The sequence below is a fragment of the Siniperca chuatsi genome, linkage group LG22, assembly GCF_020085105.1.
Source record: "Siniperca chuatsi isolate FFG_IHB_CAS linkage group LG22, ASM2008510v1, whole genome shotgun sequence".
Classification (NCBI taxonomy): domain Eukaryota; kingdom Metazoa; phylum Chordata; class Actinopteri; order Centrarchiformes; family Sinipercidae; genus Siniperca; species Siniperca chuatsi.
This window is the reverse complement of record NC_058063.1, coordinates 3978457-3999929: the sequence shown is the minus strand read 5'-3', so window position 1 is coordinate 3999929 and position 21473 is coordinate 3978457. Positions and strand designations below refer to the sequence as shown.

General features: G+C 41.0%; 1 protein-coding gene and 1 long non-coding RNA gene across 4 annotated transcripts in view; one reads left to right on the top strand and one right to left on the bottom strand.

Annotated features, from left to right (window-relative positions):
• Nucleotides 1-416: 416 nt before the first annotated feature.
• The window catches only part of pde5ab (phosphodiesterase 5A, cGMP-specific, b), a 119393-nt gene continuing 98336 nt past the window's right edge, over nt 417-21473 (top strand). The window contains exon 1 of the mRNA XM_044182836.1: nt 417-698. Within this exon, the coding sequence (XP_044038771.1) occupies nt 694-698 (5 nt within the window). The 5' untranslated portion in view covers nt 417-693. The remainder of the gene's footprint in view (nt 699-21473) is intronic.
• On the bottom strand, nt 14425-20873 carry LOC122869655. 3 transcript variants are annotated; one of them, XR_006376375.1, is made up of 3 exons: nt 20568-20873; nt 16457-17619; nt 14425-16378 (listed from the first exon to the last, which is right to left on the bottom strand). It is a non-coding gene; the product is annotated as an uncharacterized LOC122869655 (long non-coding RNA). The 3 variants fall into 3 exon arrangements; XR_006376376.1 differs by having other exon boundaries at nt 14425-16641; nt 17459-17619; XR_006376374.1 differs by having other exon boundaries at nt 14425-17619.

The following is a 21473-nucleotide window of genomic DNA, read 5'->3' as shown; positions in this document are numbered from 1 at the left end:
AACTGTTTTGTTTTCCATCCTTGCCCCGAGGGTTTGCCACCAATGTCCCTCTTGTTTTTAGTCTAGTCATCTCATTTGAGACAGTTGTACACCTGAGTTGCAAAGTGAGTGCAATTAAGTTGTTGGCAGAGTTAAAATTTAGATTGATCCCTGACTTTTGACAAATCTACACTGTCTCATCATTCTTGGAAAAATAAAGCAGTCAAGATAGCTAAATGTCTAGTCTGCCTAAGTCATGCAAGTATCCAAAATCATGTGAAATGAGAAGAATGAGTCTGTCTTTCAGTGGGGAAAAAGGGGTGTCCGAGTCCAGATAGCCTCCCTGCAGGCCTGCACAGTCTCCAAGCTGAAGAGGAGGAGGAGGAGGAGGAGGGAGGGAGGGAAAAGGAGGGATGATTGGAGGGAGAGTGGTGTATCACAGGAGGCTGGTAAAGGTCCCTGGTGTGGGACACAGGGAGCAATTATTATGATCCTGTCTCTGCCTCCCTAACTCACTTACTAACAGTTTTTTATTTTCTCTTTCTCTTCCAGTTCCAAAAAAGGATATCTCTAAAGCCAGGGAAAGGGGGGTGGGGGGTAAAAACAGAGGGAAGAAACCAGAAGAGAAAACCCCCTTGTTAGACTCCATCAGTGCATGTGCATGAGTGTGTATGCTGCAGAGGTTGCTCAGCAGAGCCAGGACTTTCTACTGCCATGGGGTGAGTATGATACTCAAATGAGGTTGGGGGCTGCCGAATAGACAGACCACAACCACAACTATATGTGTGTGTGTGTGTGTGTGTGTGTGTGTGTGTGTGTGTGTGTGTGTTTAAGTTTCCTGTGTGTGAGGGAGAGTGATGAAGCGAGGAGAGTTTTGTGCTTTTTCAAGGAGGAGGAAGAGTTTGTGTGTGATACTGGACTGTAGTGAAGCTAAGTGCCCAGACTGTGTGTGTATGTGTGTTATTTGAACAGACCTGTTACTATAATTGAATACATAATGGAACAATCTGAGTTAAATTCCCTTTGAGTGAGACTTTTACACAGCACTGAGAGAAAAGTGGTGCTGGCATGTAAAAAAAACATAACTTAAGAGGACTGCTGTCTCAATGCCGCAAAGGGAAGTTGAAGTCCTGGCAAAAAGTTCCAAGTCAGCCTTGTTTTCCCTCCATTTGTGTCCAAACTATTTATCCTCCAGTGGCACAGCTTCATTAAATGAGTGCCAGACTGAACGTGTCAACTCTCGCACTTTGACAACCCCTCCTCTCGGATGATTTTTCACGTGTCAACGTTGCCGCCCACTGAGGCTAATATAAATAAACACGTGCCGTCACTTGAAAAAAACGTCGGCGCAGATCCCACAGTCCGGCATCGTGCAGCACCAGTCCCAACGAGGTCATGGGACTTGTGGGCTGAATCTGAGCCAGTTCCAGGAATTGGGGGACGGAGCTTGAAAGTTAAAGCCAGGAAATCCTCACCTTTGACCCCCCTTTTTTGAGAGTGGACTATTTTGATTGGCCGGGTCAGCTAAGGGAAGCGGACAATTTGGCTTGTCGACTGGTCAGTGTTTCTTTTGGATTGTGTTTTTGTATTCTCTGTCTTCTGTCCCCTCTGCTTTCGCTTTCTTTTTCACCGTTTTGAGATCAGATTCTCTCTCTCTTCACTTTGCAAACATAAACATCAAGGTTCTTCAATTCTTCTGCATGTTTTCCCCCACTGAGCTCCGGATTCTTGACATTTTTCCACTTATCTTCTAAAACAGCTCATCAGTTCTGGTAGCTTATCATTGATCTTTAGAGAGTTCAGCATCCCGAGCGGTTGGCCACCTGAGCCCAAGGATGAGTTTGTTCTGACTATATAAGGCCTCTGTCTCCTCCTCCTTTGGTGTTGCTCCGTGCACTGCAATCTGACCTGCTTAACGGTGGAAATATCTGAAGGGGCCTTTTTGCTGTGTTTTCACCACATCAGATCAGATATGTTTATTTGCAGAGTTCTTTATAAATGATGATGGCATGTAGCACGTAGGGCTGGTTTAGCTCTGAGCCTTGATGTGTGCATGGTGGAGGAATCATAGGTTTGGTGGTAAATGAAGCAAAGTGGTAACTGTTTTTGCTTTTAAACCTCTGGAACATATTATTAGTATACCCTCATTAGGACATCAAAAGATCGACAGCTTGGTTGGAATTTTGCTTCATTTCAAACTGACTGAAAGCTCTGCAGTTACCAGCTTAGAGTGACAAAACCACACTTTAGTTCCCTGCTTATGGCTTAAAGCTGCACTAATCAGTATGTTATATATTAACAATGTATCATATGATAATGTGAAACCTGCTACTTATAGTGACGAACCCACAGAGAATTATCACCAGCTCTGTAATTCCCCCCAACTCTAAGGAGTGTTTTAGCGTCTTTCAGCTCATTGGATTTACAATCTGCACTCTCTCATCAGCCTTGTTTCCAGCAGCAGCTGATAAAGCCAAAAGCTGCTCAGCAGCAGACAGCGGACAGACACAGTTAGAGACTCGCTGGTGAACATAGTGGAGCATTTAGCAGCTAAAGAGGAACAGGACTCAAAATGAATGGTAATTTTGCTCTTTACCCATAATGCACCCCCCATAGACACCACAAAGAAGGTCTCTAAAATATTCTTGGATTTTTATACTTTATTTATTCAGTTAGACCAGCGTTAATTGACTTTTTTGGCCACTTCGTGGAAGTGCAACAGGCTGTAAAGTCAACATTGACATATTATCACCTTATGAAGTTGATATGGGAAACTATAACACAGCAGACACAGAGCAACATGAGCATTCATTTGGAGTTATGTTTGTGTCCACCTGATGAATGTAAGTCCAATATTCGCTCTCTGTTAGCTCTGTGTTTGGTCTCCACCAACTCCTGAAAAACATATCTGGCTCTTCAGCAGCTAGATGCTCCACTATGTTGCTGCTGAGCAGCTCGTGTACAGTGGCTTTAGCAGAGCTTTTGGCTGAAAACAGCTGCTGCTGCTGGAAACAAGGCTGCTTAGACATTATATATAGTTGTTTCATCCATTGTTAATATAAAAATATTGATAAGATTTTCTGTTCTCCACACTGCCACAATAAAAGTCTGTTGGAGTTTTTTGGCCTAAACGTAGTCAACTTTAAAAATAACAATACTGAGGAACTGACTTCATTGTTCTCTGGTAGCTATGGCTCTTGCTTCGTGTTTGCTGGATGTCTAAACAGGCAACTGTTTGCTAACACAGCTTTATAAGGTGATAATGTTGTGTTTTCAGTTTTTTTATACTGACCCCTAGTGGCAAAAAATCTGTTAATGCAGCTTTAAACTGTTAGCAAGTTTTTTGGTTACTGACAAAAAGTTATCTTTGGCATTTCAAACATTCATCCATTACAAATACACGATCTGTTTCTGCAGTGACTGAGGTCGTCTACATTTCTAACCTCTGATCGGATATAAACACTGTGGACAGTCATGTCTGTTTATAGAGAGATATATTTGCTCTTTCTCTAGCGGGAGAAAACCCTTTTGGGTGTAACGGTTTGATTAATGGCTCTGCTCTTCGGCTAGATTTGGATTAGGCCTGCTAGCCCGGCTTGGAAGTTATTACTTTATAATGGGAACATGTAAGCAAAGGCCATGTGCTTTTCATCACTCCAGGAACGACAATTGCATAATGAAAAAAAAAGAAGTAAGATCAAAGATGCACATACAGTGTGTGATGTTTGGAGATGGGTTTTTGTTTGGTTCACATTTCCTCTGTTCTCTTTCTCTCACCCCCCTTCGTTCTCTCTTCTTTTGGTGTGGCTGCAGTCATTTCTGTTGAGGTTACATGAGTCACTTATTCCCTCTGGGGGTGACAGTGATGGAGCCAAGTTCCCATTGTGTTCATCCCAAATTTCCATTTCAGGATGCGAGCTATTCCAAGCCATACTTGGTTAAAAATAAACCTCAAAAAATGAAATGAGATGTAGAAGAAAAACGGTGATCCAGGGCGAGAGGGGAGGGAGCGGAATGAAGTGAACAGATGTGGAAAAGCTGTTCTACGCTTCCTTTAGCTCATCTAGATATCCGTTGAATGTGGCAGACTGTACTCGAAACTACTCAGAAAGTGCAGATTTTCATCTGCATCTTGAGATCAATACTCAGGAGGACAAAGATTGAGCTTTCACACCTCCTGTTTCACACCTAAACACCTCTGGCAAGTTTGGACATCAGCTCCAGAAAAAGCTTGTGTCTAAAACGTGACTCACGCTGAACAGACTGTGTTCGCCATGGTACCTGTCAGGAGCTAGAATAGCAGGACAGAGCCTGAGCAGCTGGCTGATGTGTAGAATCTAGGACACGTTTCCGCCGCAGAGGTGAAGTGTCAGCCAGCCGGCGCCTCAGCATTTATATGAGCTAGAAAATTGACTCAATAAATCTGTGAATGGGTGAGAATAAACAGAATCAGGTCCGCAGGAGGAAGGTGAATAATTTGACTGCTTATTATGGCCATGACCAGAGCTGTGAGTGTTGGAGACACAAGATTAACAGTCACACCTGCTGTATTTCACTGATAATAAGGGAGCTCCAGACATGTGCTCAGAAGTTCAAAAAGATAAAACAGGCCTTACATAAACTACTCTCTACATCTCTTGATATGTTCTTACACTGTCATGCTTATGCCCAGCAGAGATTCAGTCCGCTTCAAATTGTGTGCATAGTTTGATTTGTAGAGTAAAACAAGTTCAGATAAATCTTGATAAGTAAAGCTAAACTAGCAAAATACTTGCCAGGCACTATCGAGGCCTGTAATAGATGTGCTTCTACCCCCTCTCATCGAGCACATACCTTCTGGTCATGTTCAAAATTAACAGGATTTTGGAAAAACATTTTCAAAATCATGTCAGAAGTCCTAGGTACAGATATTGCACCCTGTCCACTCATGGCCGTTTTTGGAGTGCCCCTTAACTCCCCCGAGTTTGCTAAAAAGAAATTGACTGTCCTGTCCGTTGCCTCTCTCACTGCCCGTAGATGCATCCTCCTACACTGGAACTCGCCTAAGCCTCCAGCAGAATGCTCCTGGCAGACTGGTCTAATGCCATTCTTTTATCTGGGAAAAAAAAAAATCACAAAACTTCCACACTACACGCAACCTCTCCTCTCACATTTTGATAAAGTGTCTACAGTTCACATTGTTTGGAAATGCACCTTCCCATCACTTAGTATCCAGCTGCACTTCTGTAGCAGCGTCATGTACTTGAATTCTTTAAGATGCTGAAAATATTTAATTATGTACACTAGCTATATACTACATATGCTATGAAACACTAATTCATCCTGCAAAAAGTGGCCTAACAAGGGGGGTTCAGTTGTGTGTTTTTTTTAATTCTATTAATCTGTATCTTTTGTTAATTTGTTCATCTGTATGTATGTCTGTTTGAACAAATATGAAACTGGGCTTTTTTTAAAGATCAATCTTGATGAATTCATGGTAAACATCACAGAGGTGTCAAAGTAGTGTCAAACTATTGCAGTTACATGAAAATATATTTAACAAAAAAGAACACTATACCTTTTTCATGGCAGACATTTTAACTTCGTCGTAGCATAAAACTAAAACATTATGACTGAGTTGCACCAACAAAGATTCATTTAATCTAAGTTAGAAGAACTCGGTTTAAAATGAATAAGTCCACATTTAAAATGTGTTGCACGATTTAAAAACTAATCTCTGTTTAGTAAATCCAAGTTTACTGATGTAAACCAAAATTAAATAGAGTTTAATCAATATGGAGATGCTTGCTTACCCAAATTGAAATAAAAAATACATATAACCTGCTGGCGGGACCTAGTAAGTGTAAAAGGGGGGGGAACCGGAATCTGGTGGCATAAAATCTCAGGACCACCATGGGGTTGGATCATTGGTGGTACAGCTGCATTTGTTCACTGCCATGTTTGACAGTCTGTCTTGAGAGAAATTCAGCAGCATCATAAAACTCAGTTGGGTTGAGTCTGTCCCTTAACCTTCTTCAAGGAACATGATTATTTTGCTCAATCCATCTCAAAAAGGCAGCCATTTTAAAAGTTAAACCTCCTCTAGTGTATATTTAAAGTTAATACTGGATCACATTTTAAATTGGAGTTTAAAGTTTTGGTGCGACAGAATTAAATTTAATCTAGGTTTAGAATCAAAACTAAACTGAGGTTTAAATGTATTCTTTCTTAATTTTAAGTTACTTTGGTGCAATGTAATTTAAACAATGATTTAATTGGCTTTAAAAATGAATCCTTGTTGGTGTAACCCAGCCATGGGTCAGTTCCACCAGAACTCCACATCAAGCTAAAAATCACATGTATGATGATGACATTATGACCTTGTAAACCTGATATGGCTAACATGTTAGCAAACTGTTGCCTGTTTACACATTCAGCAGATACCGAGCAACATTAATCATTTGGAGTCGTGTTTCTGTCCACCTGACAAATGTTCGTCCATTAATAACTCTCCTTTTACCTTCTTTGTCTTTTTTCTCCACCAGCTCCCAAAAAAGAAAAAAAGGATCATTAGCTGCTAAATGCTAGTTGCTAACTAGCCCTTTGGTGCTGAGCAAGAAAGATAAAAAAGGTCTTTTGGGCCTCCACATTCTCCTTCTCTGTGATATCACATTCTACCTTACTTTGAATTAATGGTTAACAGCTACTGCCCTCTTGCCCTCTCCCACTTGGATCAATCTGTGGCAAAGTCTACCTGTGTATCCACCTCCTTTATTTTAGGATTTCTTTGAGTTAGGCAGTAGAGCCACTAGGGGGTGCTTCTCCTTTATTTACACTTCAAAATAACATGGAGGTCGCCTGGCTTATAGTTGGAATTTATCAATCTGCTTGTGCCTCAACAATAAGTCGTAGGTTACAGCTTTTGAAATCTCCGAATTTGAGCGAAACACTGAACACTGAAGCGAAGTTTTTTCTGTACTTACCCAACACTTTATTTTGTGTGCAAACCTGCAAAGTAGTCAGCCTGCCGCACAAACAAGACATTACAAACAGAGCTGACTAGCCCATCACTCAGGTCCAACCGCACATTAGGTTCAGTTTATTGACTCTGTGGCAGACCTGTTAATGTGAGCCGGAGCCAGCTGAGCCTCCCAACACTGTTTTGTTTGAGGACAAATTCATAGCAGTGGGACTTCTGGCTAAACATTCCTATGGTACATGGTTGTGTTATTACAATATTTCTGCAGTATATGATGCAGGTGACAAGACACTTTCAGATATTAATGTGCCTCAAAATTGTCCACTGCACAGACTGCATGTGCTCTGGTCATATGAGGAATACACAGACTAGCAAGGCTGGATAACCAAAGCGTGAACTGGCCTGGGCCCCGTAAACCACAGGTTCACTGTGTGTCAGTTGGTTATTTGACGAATCCTAAATGTTTTGGGAACATACCCTACAAAATCATACCAACTAAAGTGGTGAGCGTGTTAAGGCAGGGAGTACCTAATCTAGGTCTAGAGGGGACGTGTGTCAAAATATTCTTAATTCAGTTGATATTGCACTTGTATTGTACATACTCCTTCAATCAATTTGTAAGTCCAGCGGTAGTTTTCTGGGGCTCTAGGTAACGTGATGAAGCTGCCATGTGTAATCTGCTGTGTGCACTGTACATGATGGGCAAAGGATACACAGCGCAGCATCCCCAGGAATTACATTCATATTGGACAATTGGCAGCGTTCAGTGCCAATGCAGGAAGTAATGTATCCTATATGCAGTGAGGAACAATTATGTGTACAAACTCATGCGAGTCGACAAGAACACAAGCAGGAAAAGTCATACATGATATGCAACTTTTCACATGTTGCCGGTGTACAGCACGTGTGTTATTTTCTTCTACTTGACTCCTCATTTTTCTCTCGTTTTTTATCTTTACAAATATGTTGGAGGTCTGCTTGTCAGTGTGTTTTTGAAGGCAGGAGAGGAAGTGATTGGCTTGAGGGGGTACCACAGACCAACATGCCAATCATCAACAACATGAAGCCACAAGCAGGTGGCGCCACGACAGACCATGATGTTTCAAATTTTGACTCGGGTGTGTGATTGAGTAATTGCAGCAGTTTACGGGTGTGCAAGAGAGTTTGCGTAATCTTGCACGAGAACCATGCGGCAGGCCTAAAGGTGTGAAGGCTGGGGTGCTGGGTGGGTGGACCTTTTGGTAAATCATAATCACAATCTTTCCCTAACCTTAACCATACCATTGTTGTCATGTGCAGATAGTGAGAACACTGTAAAAGTTTGCATTTGACGTGATAAATTTTTTTGTAATTGCACTCAGCACAATGTTTTGCAGAATAATCCAATATCGATATTCTTCTCTGGCGAGAGGGTTGGGGTACATACACAATGCACGGAAAAAATGGAGGAATTGGGGGTCAGTGGGGGCCCACAGCTAACTTTAGTGTTTGAGTCCCGCACCTTTGGGACAGATGAAAACAGTTTGGAAAACAGAATTTCCCTAGAAATCTGGGCACCACTTTGGAACGGTAGTCGGAGCGCATAATAGTAGGCAATGACTGTATGTATGAAGGTTGCTAGGTTTGTCGGCCAATTCCAATGACTCCGTACTCTGTTTTGGAATAAAAACTCCCTCCCGTTTGGTTTTTTACCTGGACATATGAGTAAAAGAACATGTGGTCCTCCTTCCACTGTCACAAGGGTAGTTTCTGCCAGCCCATCCCTCAACAGCTGAGTGCCACCCGGCTGAGCGGCAGCATCCAGAGCAGACCTCCCCGGGCGCTAATGATTATGATGGATGCCCAGAACCCACTCTCCCCCAACATGTTACCTAACACCTACTGCTGGCTATTCATCAGCAGGCTGCCGCACTGGGGCTAATCCAGTTAGCAGAGCAGACGTGGAGCACAGGAGCCCACTGAGGGAACAGAGTGCATGGGTGTATATTTTCATCTAATAAAATGTGGCTGCAGTGATTTGTTCTCTTTGTGACCAGTGTTGAGCTTTCTCACCAAAGCAACATCCTACACATTTCTTATTTTAAAAATAAGGTTTTCACGTGTTTATGGAGCCTGTGCCACTGAAATAAATATAGACGTTTACAGAGTTTAATTATACTCAGTTAATAAGGCTTTTATGAATTGATTGATTAATCACAGAACAAGCTGTAATTATAAGAACAAGATACTGTCACCGTATAAAGTTGTCATGGTGAATGTGCTAGCAAACAGTTTCCTGTTCACACTAGAGCTAAAAATTGCTCAAGTTTGGCTTAACATGGCCTTGTTATAGTTGATATGGCTAGCATGTTAGCAAACCATTGCCTGCGCACACATCCATCTGATATGGAGCAACATTAGCATTCATTTAGAGTCATGTTTCTTCCAACATCCACTGTCCACATCTCAGTGGCTTCAAAGAAAAGTGAAACTACTTCAGTTCAGTTAGAACATTTAGATGTGTTTCGTGGCAGACATTTTGACTTGTTATAGCAGGAAATGAGGTGGCATGAATAGCATTAACAATAGCTCACTTCCACTTAAAGTTACGTTAATCATTTTCTTTTTGCCAGTTGGGGGCAGAACGCCACAGCAAGATACAAATCACACACATTTGACATATGGCATATAACTTGATATGACTAACGTGTGTATAGCAGACACAGGGCAACATTATTATACAGGCGTGACTGTGGCGTGTTTGTGTCCACCTGATAAATGTAAGTCCAATTTTCATTCTTCACCAACTCCTCAGAAAAATATCTGGCTCTCTAGCTGCTAAATACTCCATTATGTGCACTAGCCAGTTGCTAACATGTTGTATGGTGCTTAGCAAGTAGTGTACAGTGGGTTTTCGTTTTTTCTCTGAAAACAGCTGCCTGCGGCTGCTAGGTTACACTAAACCATACAGTAAAGCCAAAATAGTTAGCTAAAATAGGCTAAAAAGCTCCACAGAGCTGAGGGGAATGACAGAGTCAGTGATAAAAGATTTAATTAATTGTGCAATTCCCTTTCAAAATTAATAATTTTAATTTATCATTTAAAGGCAGAATGAGGAAATATGATAATTAATATCAATAGCTTATTTAAATTGATAAATTTATCATCTGATTTTAGGTACACACTGTAAAAGTCTATAATTATTCTTCAGACTATACGAACGAAGCAGTACTTTGGTTGCATGAATTACACTAATGGAAAGACTTTTTGCCTTTTAAAGTAGTTTAGTAAATGGCGACATCATGCAAGGATGATGACTAATACGAGAAAAGTGATTCAGGAGATGGAGGTGGGATCTAATGCTTTCATAGTACATTTTACAAAAGTAAGAACTTTACTAGAACATCTTCTATATATGTGATTCATAATAAAACAACTAGAATATCAGCAGACTGATGCAGCATATTGGTCTCTGTCCTGATTAGTAATCAGTGGCCCTGTCAAAGGTCTGTTCCTGCTCTCTGGCTGAAGTTCAGTTCCTCTCAGAGTGGACTGACGGATGGTCTGCATGTTTCAGCACGTAGATAAAATTCATAGTTGCCATAGGCAAGATAAACAGTTTATTTTAGAACTTCCCTTGACATCTAGACTATCATTAGGAACTGGATGTACAAGCAATGATTGTCTCACAGTTTACTCACATTGCGAGTGATCAAAATTAGTTACTGTTTAATGTACTCTATGACGTGGAGATATTCCAGGTATGTGTGGAGATGAGGGACTTAATCTGTAGTGGTACTGTTTGAAACTCAAGCTTAAAGAGTAACTAAACACTAATTCCACATTTATGAGTTAGTAAATTATATTAGTCCTACAGTTACTTTATTATTCTCAAATGATGCTTCGCTAACATTATTTTTAATTTTTTTATTATTTTTTTAAGTGGCATTTTAATTAGTGTACTAATTAGTTACTGTATATATCGTCTGGTTTGCAAATATTTTTCCAACTTGGCCACAGTTTTTATTTCAGTTTAGCTGAGTGTATAGCGTTTAATTACGGGGAGAGATTTTAATTCAACAGCTCAGATCATACATCACTACACTACTGGAGCATCTACACAGAAACATTTAGACACGTGTAGCACCAATTCCTCCTGACTCACAGTATGCACTTACCTGGGCCGGGGAGGGGGCTTCTCAGCTAATCAGCTTTACACTCTAATTTCTACAATGTGATGTGATGTGGTGTGTTTAAGTTATGAAGCATGGACACACGTTGCATAATAAGGCCTACATGAGCTACATATGCTAGTGTATTTAGCTTTTTTCATCCTGGGAAATCACTATCTGGCTTGAAAGTCAACTTGAGCGAGCAAATGTTAAGCAGCTGCGAGCGCGTAGGGAAGGTCAAGCGAGCGCTCACCACAGCCCCGTGCTCGCAGGACCTCGTTTGTGCACGCTGAGCCGAAATGCTCCCTCGTGAGGATGCTTTTCCGCTCTCAGATACTGTTCTGTGCGCTTGTATCACGTGCACGCTCCTGTTTTTTTATGTGCACGGGTTTTGAGACTAATTAAACGGCATAGGAGTGTCACTGGGGGGCTTGGATGAGTGGAGTGGACTTTAATTCAAACAAATACAAAGCTGCCGTACAGGCCGGTACGGTCACGTCTGGGGACAGCGCGTGTCTCTTGCGCGCACTGTTCTCAGTTCCTCTTCTCCTCCGTGGGCCTGTCACCTGCTTCCTCCAGCTTGTCCGTCAGTCTTCTCTTGGACTCAGCTTCACTGTGGTATTTAAGCACTTGTTGCTTGCATGCCGCATGGCAGATCAACAATCAGCCAAAATACTCACAGGTGCGTCAACCGTCCTGCCCTTCTCTCCACCTGCAGCTGATGCTAGACCGCATCCCCCCTGCCACATTTTTTATGCTATTAGCTTGTTTAGCTATTCGAGTAGACTGCCCTAAGGTTAGGGCATAGAAGGACAACAAAAATGTAAATTTTAATTTATAGAGAGCCGAAGTGAAACCAGAACTTCCGAATTCCGAATTCCTAAGGATGGATTAGTTGACTTGATATATTAATCAGCCCAGACTTGATTGTATTAAGGTTAGGCAGTAGCTGAGTGGAACAGTGAGCATAAAGCGTAGTAAGTCACTTAAAGTCAAGATGTCTGCCTGCCCTTCTTTATGTAAAGCAAACCACATCAGTGATTAGGTTCATTCCCTACACACTGGACTTTGAGGATCAGCTAAGTGCTTAAAATGTAGATGATCAGAATACCTGTACATACCTGAGTATGTGGTCTGTGTATAAGTAGTGCTTCGCCTAGATACGAGAGAATTTCTTGAGTTACATGGGCAGTGCCGTTGACTATATAAAGATCATGGATGTCTAATAGGATGTATGATGTGAAATGAAACTTGTGCTTTCCAGCAGCAACCTCTGTCGGGACCAGTCTAGACAGTCTATATGGGCGTGATGGCACTCATTATAGGCGCATGCAATTTTAAAACAAGACAATGATTATCTTATCAGTCAAGGTTCATTTACAGCTCTGGACTAATGCAAGATGGAAAGCAATGGATTGACATTGACTATTGATTACAGTAAATATTGAATTGAAAATGTTGATTAGCTGGGCATAATGGGCAATATGGATGCATATTTCTCAGTAAATAATAACCATCAAGTATTCAGCCAAGCCATAGTATAAATAGTATTTTATATTTGAGAATGTATAAAAGGAAATCTGGGGTTGAGGCGGATGGCCGCCCACCCTGTGTCTGGTTCTGCTCGAGGTTTCTGCCTGTTAAAAGGAAGTTTTTCCTTGCCACTGTCGCCAAGTGCTTGCTCATGGTGGGAATTGTTGGGTCTTAAAAGAGTATACCCACTTCTCCAGGGACCACTACACCAATGTATACAGTCTATGGGTGGCACACCTGCTACGGATGGATGCATATCGCTGAGCTCATGTTTCCTTTTGCCTCTCAACTCAAGTTTAACATTTAGGTTATGTGTGGCCTAATATTATAAAGAGTTCGGTCTAGACCTGCTCTATAGGAAAAGTGCAATGCAATAACTTCTGTTATGAAGTGGTGCTATATAAATAAATGTTTTGTTCATGTATGATAAAATAGTAACTGCACAACCGGGCTTGGTAAGGTTGATGTGTATGTTAATAATAAATGACAAGCATTGTGGAAACCCCAGTACCAGTGTGGCTGTGAGTTTTTGACGTCTTCGTCTTCTTCTACCCTCTCCGAGCTACCTCAACCAAGAAACCCAGACTATTACAATACCCTTACAAAATTCAATCCATAACCAAAAAATACATCCAAGCTCATTTCAGTACACTCGGGGGTTTTGCTCCTACAGCCTTACTTGGTCTGGTATGACTTGTAGCATACGGTTGCTAATGTTAGCAAACCTTAGATAGATAAAGTGAGGTAACTGACATTATTGGGTCAGATTACGGACACAACACATCAGAGGAGGCTGGTCCATAGAAGCAGATGAGGTTGCTCTTTCTCTATTTTTGAGAGGCAAGAGGGAGATCAAAATATAAAAAAAGAGTAATTGGTTGATATAAACCATTTCCAAATCTCAATATCATATATGAAATAATCTTTCTATATTCTTTGGAAAAAATCCATTATTGAAATTCTGATTAAAATGCTTCAACAGCGACACCTGCAGGGCAGAGGGGAAAGGGCAGTCTGTGTGAAGTGATGGTTCTTACAGGTCAGGTGACCTGGGTCTTGAAACTTTCCATAACTTAAATGTGAGCATGTGTGTATTGAAGTGAACGATCAATTGGAGATACAGTACATTGATCACCTAAAAGTCATTATGTGCAGAATCTTAATGTGATTATAGCATGTTTCAAATCAAATTCAAATTATTCTGATGACATAAGAAATTACATTGTTCCAATCCCCATAAATGTCTTTTTTTATACCACCACTGGGGGGTGCCAAAGTCAGGAAATTTTAAATTCTACACATAGTGGCTTTAAGTTGATCTTTTCATCATCAATCGAGTTCACCAGCATCTATTAAAACTACAATTCTATAATAAGTGTTTCTATTCTGACTTATTCTACTACTACAGTAATTTATTTATCATTTTACAACACAAGGTCGTATAATGAAATGAAAGTTTGTAGTCCCTTCATGCTACACACATAGAACATAACAGATAAATGAATTCATATTAAAATAGGGTAACATTTAAAAATAAATAAAATAAAACACTATATACAGTTATTTACATACATATATACATACACGTATACACCCAGGAAATAATTCTGCAGTGCACTTTTTGAATTTGCGTCTGATGGAATGTAAACAGCCGAAAGTGATGATAATATGGTTTCTAGGGTTGAGCGAGTACTCTGCTGAAACAGATAATGTACTTTTTACAAGTATCATCAGAATAAAATGTGTCGATATTTGTACTATATAGCAACTTTTATTTAAAAACAAAACTTGTTCTGTAAATAGTTCTCTTACTCTTGTGATCAAAAACATTGCTCTGAAGCTCAATTCTGAGGCTGTTCTGTAAATAGTTTTGTAATAAATATAGCAACTTCTGATACCAACCCGTATCAATTTCAGGCTTAAGTGAACAACTTCCGGTTCGTCCCACCCACATCCGGTTTAAGCCCCGCCCATTCCGAGTACGGATACGAATACAGATAATTTAGCTGGTTGAACAGATACAGATACAGATAATGGTGTATTCGCTCATCCCTAATGGTTTCCATCTTTGCATAAAAAGTTCAACATTTGTGAAAACTGTGTTTGTCATGTCATGTTGATGTAAACACAGAGTCCTCCTCCCCTCATCCCGCCGGAGCTTTGGGCTCCGTCAGCTCGGACACGGTCCGCCCGTCGAGTGCTTGATCGGGATGTTGGTGGAGCAGGTCTCTGCAGAGATGTGGGCACAGTCTTTGAGTCCCTTTTCGTCCGGACCGGACATGAGCCAGGAGCAGCCTTAAGTCCAAGCTGGGCCAGCACGGCTCCTATCCCGGCTGTCTTCCCTCTCCTCCTGGGCGATCACAGCAGCCGCCGTGGTGCCTGGTCCGGTTGATCTGGCCCAAGGTCCGCTGCTCTTTAATCCAAACCCCGGCTTCCTTTTCCGATGACGACGATGACGTATTTCTGTTACAGGTAATACGTGTTTCAGCAATAAAGCCAGAAAAAAAAAACTGATGAAAAACAAGAATGTAGCTAGCGGAGTTTGAAGGAGCTACAGGCCGCAGCATCTGCACGTGCAGCCGTTGCCACAGTCAGAATCTTCTGATCCAGTCGATTTGAACAATTTGGGCTTAGCCCTTTAAATCAAATCCAACCAGACATCATTCAATGATGTTTCAGCAGCAAAGCCGGAAAAAATAACTACCAGCCGCTGCATCTACATGTGCAGCCGTTCCCGTAGTACTACTAATACTGACCAGGTAACTATTACCTGCACTGTACCTTTTCACCATGACTCATGTACTGTAATTATTGACCAGGGAGCATGTGGATGAGCAGTTCGTACTGATCAGGCCTGCATGGACACATGTGCATCATGGGACAGACACAGTGTGTGTGCAGTATGCATGTGTGTGGAGGTTAGTAACCAAACACCATCTGAGCACAACCCTGGGGCATCACACATACACACACACACACACACACACAAACAGCTTTAATGAGTGTGTTTCCAGTCAATGCAGATTTTTTTCCCCACAGTGTTTCCACAGGGTGATTTTTCCATGTACATGCACACACAGACACAAACACACAAAAACACACCTGAAATAGACAGGTAGAAGGAAAAGAGAACAAAACATATCTTTTCTTTTTGACGCTATTTATCTGGAACCATTTTAATATAATAATATAATGTAATAATGTTTATTTTGCTACTCCCCATTGTTTTAATCCTCACTAGCTAGCTTCTCCATCCATAAAAAAACATAAGCCAAGTAGCTTTCGCTGCTTTGCATGAGTTTTTTATGGTGGTCAGGTTTGCTACAAGATTCACCTGTAGCAGAATCTGCTACAGATGTCATTTGAACCAGTGAAAGTGATGCTTAGAGCTAGCTAAAAATGATAAGACCGCCACCTAAATGTTTTATACGCGCTAATAAAAAAGTGTGCTGATAGGTAAAAGGTTTGATAAGAGATTGGTTAGCTTCAGATCTTAGCAAATCCAGGTATTGTGCTACACGCCAAAGCAGTTGCCACTTACCAACAAAGCTTTTTAAGATTATCCCTAACTTTTCTTTTTAATTTACTTACAATTCTAAATGTTGTTTTTTTCTGCCAAGATGAATCATGGGTCTTGGTTCCATCCGTCATTTTCTCCCAGGATGTTTCACCACTGTGTTGCTACATGATCCACAGAAAACAAACCATCATGCAAGTATCCTCCTGCCGAATTAGGGCAGCCCCTCCATACGATTACCTAACAAAATGCAAAGTTCAGAATGAGGTTACGGACAAACAATGCTGCAAAATATGAAGGGAAATCTATATGCATTACCTTGCAAACTGATAGATGCGTTCCAGATGGGAATAACTACTGTAAGGCTATCTTTGCTGAGTTATGGGGGCCAATATGACTATGGAAACTGCCATAAATCTGGACGGTAATTGAGATCAGGACAAGCATCTTTCATGAACAGGGAACTGAAAGCATCCCCAGTTGTGAAGCAAAAAGCCAAAGTCCTTTGGGAGACAAATGATAGGAAGGAGGATATTATTGCTCCACATTTTTGTGGTACAAACTCAAATGTATAATTTGTCATTCAAACTGTATAATACGCTTAAAGCCTAGGAATCCAAAAGGAAAATATCAGCTTTTGAATAGTTCAAGCCAAGATGTATTGCAAAAGAAACAGAAGTGCATGAATATATTTATTTGACTAAAAAGCATTAAGCTTTAAGGCTAAATGGTTTTACAAATGGAGTAAGTTCACAGGAGAAAATGCTGGTCAGAAAAAGTTCAGTCCAGCTGCCTCAGCGATGCTGACCCGAGATGACCAACATGTTTATTCACTCTGGAACACACTGACCCTTTTACCTGATTTCAAAGTAATCAAAAGTGCTGTGTGTTCCCCGAGCTGGGATCTCACATCATTACCATTTCAAGTTTTCAAGGTGACGCAAACTTTCTTTCCAGCTGGAGCATAGAATTGATTCTCTTTTTCATTGCCTTGTCTCATTTTCCAGAGAGGACGTTGGCAATGTACTGTTTCTTAAACACTCTTAAACACAAAAACCAGGCTGCAGGTTTTCCTCACATGGTCTTGCGTTTCTCGTTGCTCACTGAAAGTTTGAAATGAGTCTGAATGCGAGATGATGCTTACAACAAAGGCGTCGAATATTTGGATCAGTGTGATGATAAAACAGCAATGTCAGCTCTCTTGGAAATCACTGCTCACTCCTCAGTTGACTTCTGACATCTTCATCTCAGAAAGAGTTGTACTGTTATAGATTTATCTTTTATAACACATTCCACTGCTCAGACACATGTCAAACTTACAACATGAACAGGGGCGATGCAGCTGAGATGGCAAATCCCTTCTCATCAAAACAACTCCAACTCTGAGCTCATCTCCATAACGCTCATCAAGAAGCTAAGAGGCCATGCAAATGGATGATAATGTTTCAGCCGGGTTCCTGTCGTCATGCACCATTTATCCTCTGTGGGGGTGGAGAGGCGATCAATTATGGCATCACTCAAAAACACTGACTGAGAAAAGGATGCAAAGTTCACAGCTAAAGCATATGCACATACAGTACATGTGTATAATAGTGAATCTGTAAATGTATACCAACTTTTTTGACCAATGACCAATTTTAATGGCAGATGACATTTTCTATAATAGGGGTCACTGGGGGAGAGACTCGAGGGACTGCTACAACGTTAAAGGTGGGGGTCACTGACAGAGGTTGCTGAGCTACTGTAGCAGCTCTAGCTAGCTAGTCTCATACTGTAGAATACAGTTATTTGTATGAGCTACTATTGCACATTTTGGTTTTTCCAAAATATTTACATTAGTAACATTTTGGCAAGAAATTATTGAAAGTGACATGTTATCGTTTTACTGCATTGTGGTAAATCCCTCCCCTTTTCCCCCATTAGCTTTAAGGTTGTTAAAATCATCTCTCTGACAGTAACGTAGACTCACGTCATTCTGGACACTTGACCTTTTTCCACAAATTCTATAAATAAATACTTCCAGGTCATGGGCAATATATATATATCTGTGTCATCCTTGTTTCCGCCTCTTTCGAATCTGACCAATCTTTCCAATCTCCTAACCAATCGTTTAGGAGAAATAAATGTGAGTTTCCAATGTGCACCTATGAGCGTTCAGAAAAGCGCGTGGGGGAGGGTTTTCCAGCGGGACGCTACATGGTGGGGAGAGGCGTGTCTGCAAAGTACTGGTTTTAAAACATGATTACCCACCAGCAAAATGACACAAACGTTCGTAAGGTCTCATAGAATATTTAGGAGTTATTTCTTGCAAATATTTTGACTTTTTGAAGGGTATGCGATAAAATGGCTTGTCAGAGTCAGGTAAATATCCTTAAGCCAAACTAGGACTTGACCGTATGCTCCATGCCCTGCAGTTTGCCTCAGTGATTTACATTCGTACTACTCATCTAGCCTATATTATTAGCTAGCAGATGCATAAGTCATGACAATGATTGAGCTCGAGAAGCTGTAACATTTGCTATCACTCACCAACACTCTTCAAACCCTGTCTGTTTCTTTCACACCCTCACAAGGATTTTAACGTTAACGGTTTTATCTCCAAATTAATGTAGGACGTCTCAACAGAGATATTGTTGGCTAACATTAGCTAAACAAAGTGCAAATGCTAACTTAGTTCATTGACGAACAAAGCAACCAGTACCGGTAAGTGATAAAGGTCCAGATTTATAGAGGCATATAAAATTTGGCGATTAGCGCCACCTCCTGACAATAATAGGAAACCTTTTCAATAGAGCTGGCTAACGATGGTGTAGTCCCTCATTCGTCCAGGAGTGTTCTATCGTAGAAAAGGTTTCAGTCGTAGTCGTCTGGACACTGTTTTCAGAATCAAGACGTTCCGGCTCCCATCCGGAAGTCATTCTCAATTGTGAAAAATGGTCTGAGAACTCAGAAATCTAAGCTACTCTGTGTTAGGCTAATCTGGGCAGGTCTTAAGTAACATAGATTAGCTTAAATTTACCTTTTTACAGGACAAGTAGCCAGCTAGCAAGACTACGGGAAAGTATGATGCCTTTAGCGGCCTCTGTGACCCTCACCTTGCACATCATTGGGCAGTAATGCATTACTGACTGACACGTTACAGTAATATGATTACTTTTTTCAGTAATCAGTAGTGTAACACATTACAATATGAAATGTAGTAAATACATTAACGTTACTACACACTGTAGCTATTGCTAAGTGTTGGGGGTTGGTTTGTTTTAACAAGAGCTGGATAGGAGAGCTCAGTTTTGTCTGTGTTCAGTGTCACTGGGGCAGCTAGCCTCCGCCAAAAATGGGGGAATTCACCTCCCGATAACTCCAAAGTTGTCTTTTTTACATGTTGTGTCTTGTTAGCTGGCTATCTAGCCACTGGTAAGCCTACAGGAGTTTGGGTTTTATTCTGAGTTGGAGGGTGTGTGAACCCCGCAGCTTCACTGTGAGGATGGGGTGCTGCGTGGAGTCGTCAGGGCTAAGCTAGCTCTTGATGGTCAGTAAATATCTCCAAACTGTAGAATGGTTGCCCTTTAAACCACGATATCTCACAGTCTAAATCAGTCATATTCATCATATGAAAGGGAACATTTGAAGCATTTGAGCCATCACAAGTTATTCTAATTGTGATAGAAACACAGATGAATATGCACACCTCCATAAAGTTATTCCTAAATGTATTTGCACACAAAAAGCAGCTGGAACATCTCTGTAAGGCCAATTTTCTAAATTGAAATTGCTTTAGAAATGAGGGCCACCCTCTTTCTTTGTCATTATGATTTCCATCTATTTTCGCTCCACAATGTCAAACTCTCCCAGGCTGCTCTGTGTGTGTGTGTGTGTGTGTGTGTGTGTGTGAAAGAAACCAAGAAAGTGTTGTCTACTGGGACAGTAAGTCGCTGCATTTCAAGTCAGTAGGTTGGTGCAAATTATATTTTCACCACAGAATGAAGGCTGAAGGACAGATTATGTCACTGTTTTCAGCCGCTGTCACTTTGCCTATATGCTATCGAAGGCATTCCAGCGATTTCTCAGAAAACGTACTTCCATTTGATTCTGGACGGGAACAGCTCTCTGTCCCTCTAGCTCTCTTCTGGTGAGATTTATTCCTGTTGTTCCTGTGCTGACACTGTGCAGACACACGTCTGTGTTTTCTCAAACATTTGCTGGATGGAGGGAAGCCATTAAACATAGCTCTGCTCACAAACAGCCCTGTTTTCAGGGTCTAAGGTGATGCTAAAAGGAAGGCTTTTATCTCCTCAACTGAAGATTTTGGAGGCATAATTCTTCTGGCAGGGCCGACTTATGCTGTATTGTGCTGCGGAATAACCAGACTTTTAGCTCTTTGGCTGCAGCTTGAATCTAAAAAGTGCAAGAAAGATGTGTGTAGACTTACTCTTAAAGTGTTGGTTTTGTTAAGGTTTCATCAGCAAGGGTGGTAGATTTTTATCAACCCAGAAAGGAGCGTGGAATCCTTCAGCCATAAGTTTAAACATTAATGAGTCTTGCTCAGGTATGGCCAATGGCCCGGTCAGGTTTTTATTTCCTTCCTTCGTGTTTCAGACTTGTTTTTCTGAGCGGCTCAGACAGAGAAGCCTGAGGGCGAAGTCCACTGACACACAGTGAAGAATGAGCAGAAATATGCCCACCCTTTATTTCTGCTCACTGTGTGTGTGTGTGTGTGTGTGTGTGTGTGTGTGTGTACTTGTGACTACTCCTGATTCATATGTGTGTGCATGCCTGTTTGCATTTGCTACAGTACCTTAGGCACATTATTGTATTACGTAATGCATGAATGTGTGTGTGTATGTGCATTTGAAACAGTATTTTGTTATATGAATAATCTGTGAGCACCTACTGTATACTGCATGCATGTGTGTGAATGTGTGTTTCTTGATGTGTGATGTATATTGTGTGTGTTTGATACATTTTATATAGCATTTTGTAGATTGAAATGTTTTCACATACAGTATGTACAGTAGGCCTATATGTGGATTCTCATATCATCGAGGTTTTTAGTCTGTAGGTGTGTTTATAGTCATTTGCATTTGATATAGTCAGTCTGAAATTTTTCATTTAAATGACAACTTTGTGCAGGTGTGGGTGTGTGTTTGCATATTTGTGACTACATTTTGTGAACTTGCATATTCACACACACACACACACACACACACACACACATATACATATAGCCAAACATATTTGGAATAAAAAACAAAGGCAAACAGTAAAATTGACATCCATCACAGTTTACAGACCCATTTCCTGCTTCAACGTCTACTACTGTACTTGCTAGTGCTTT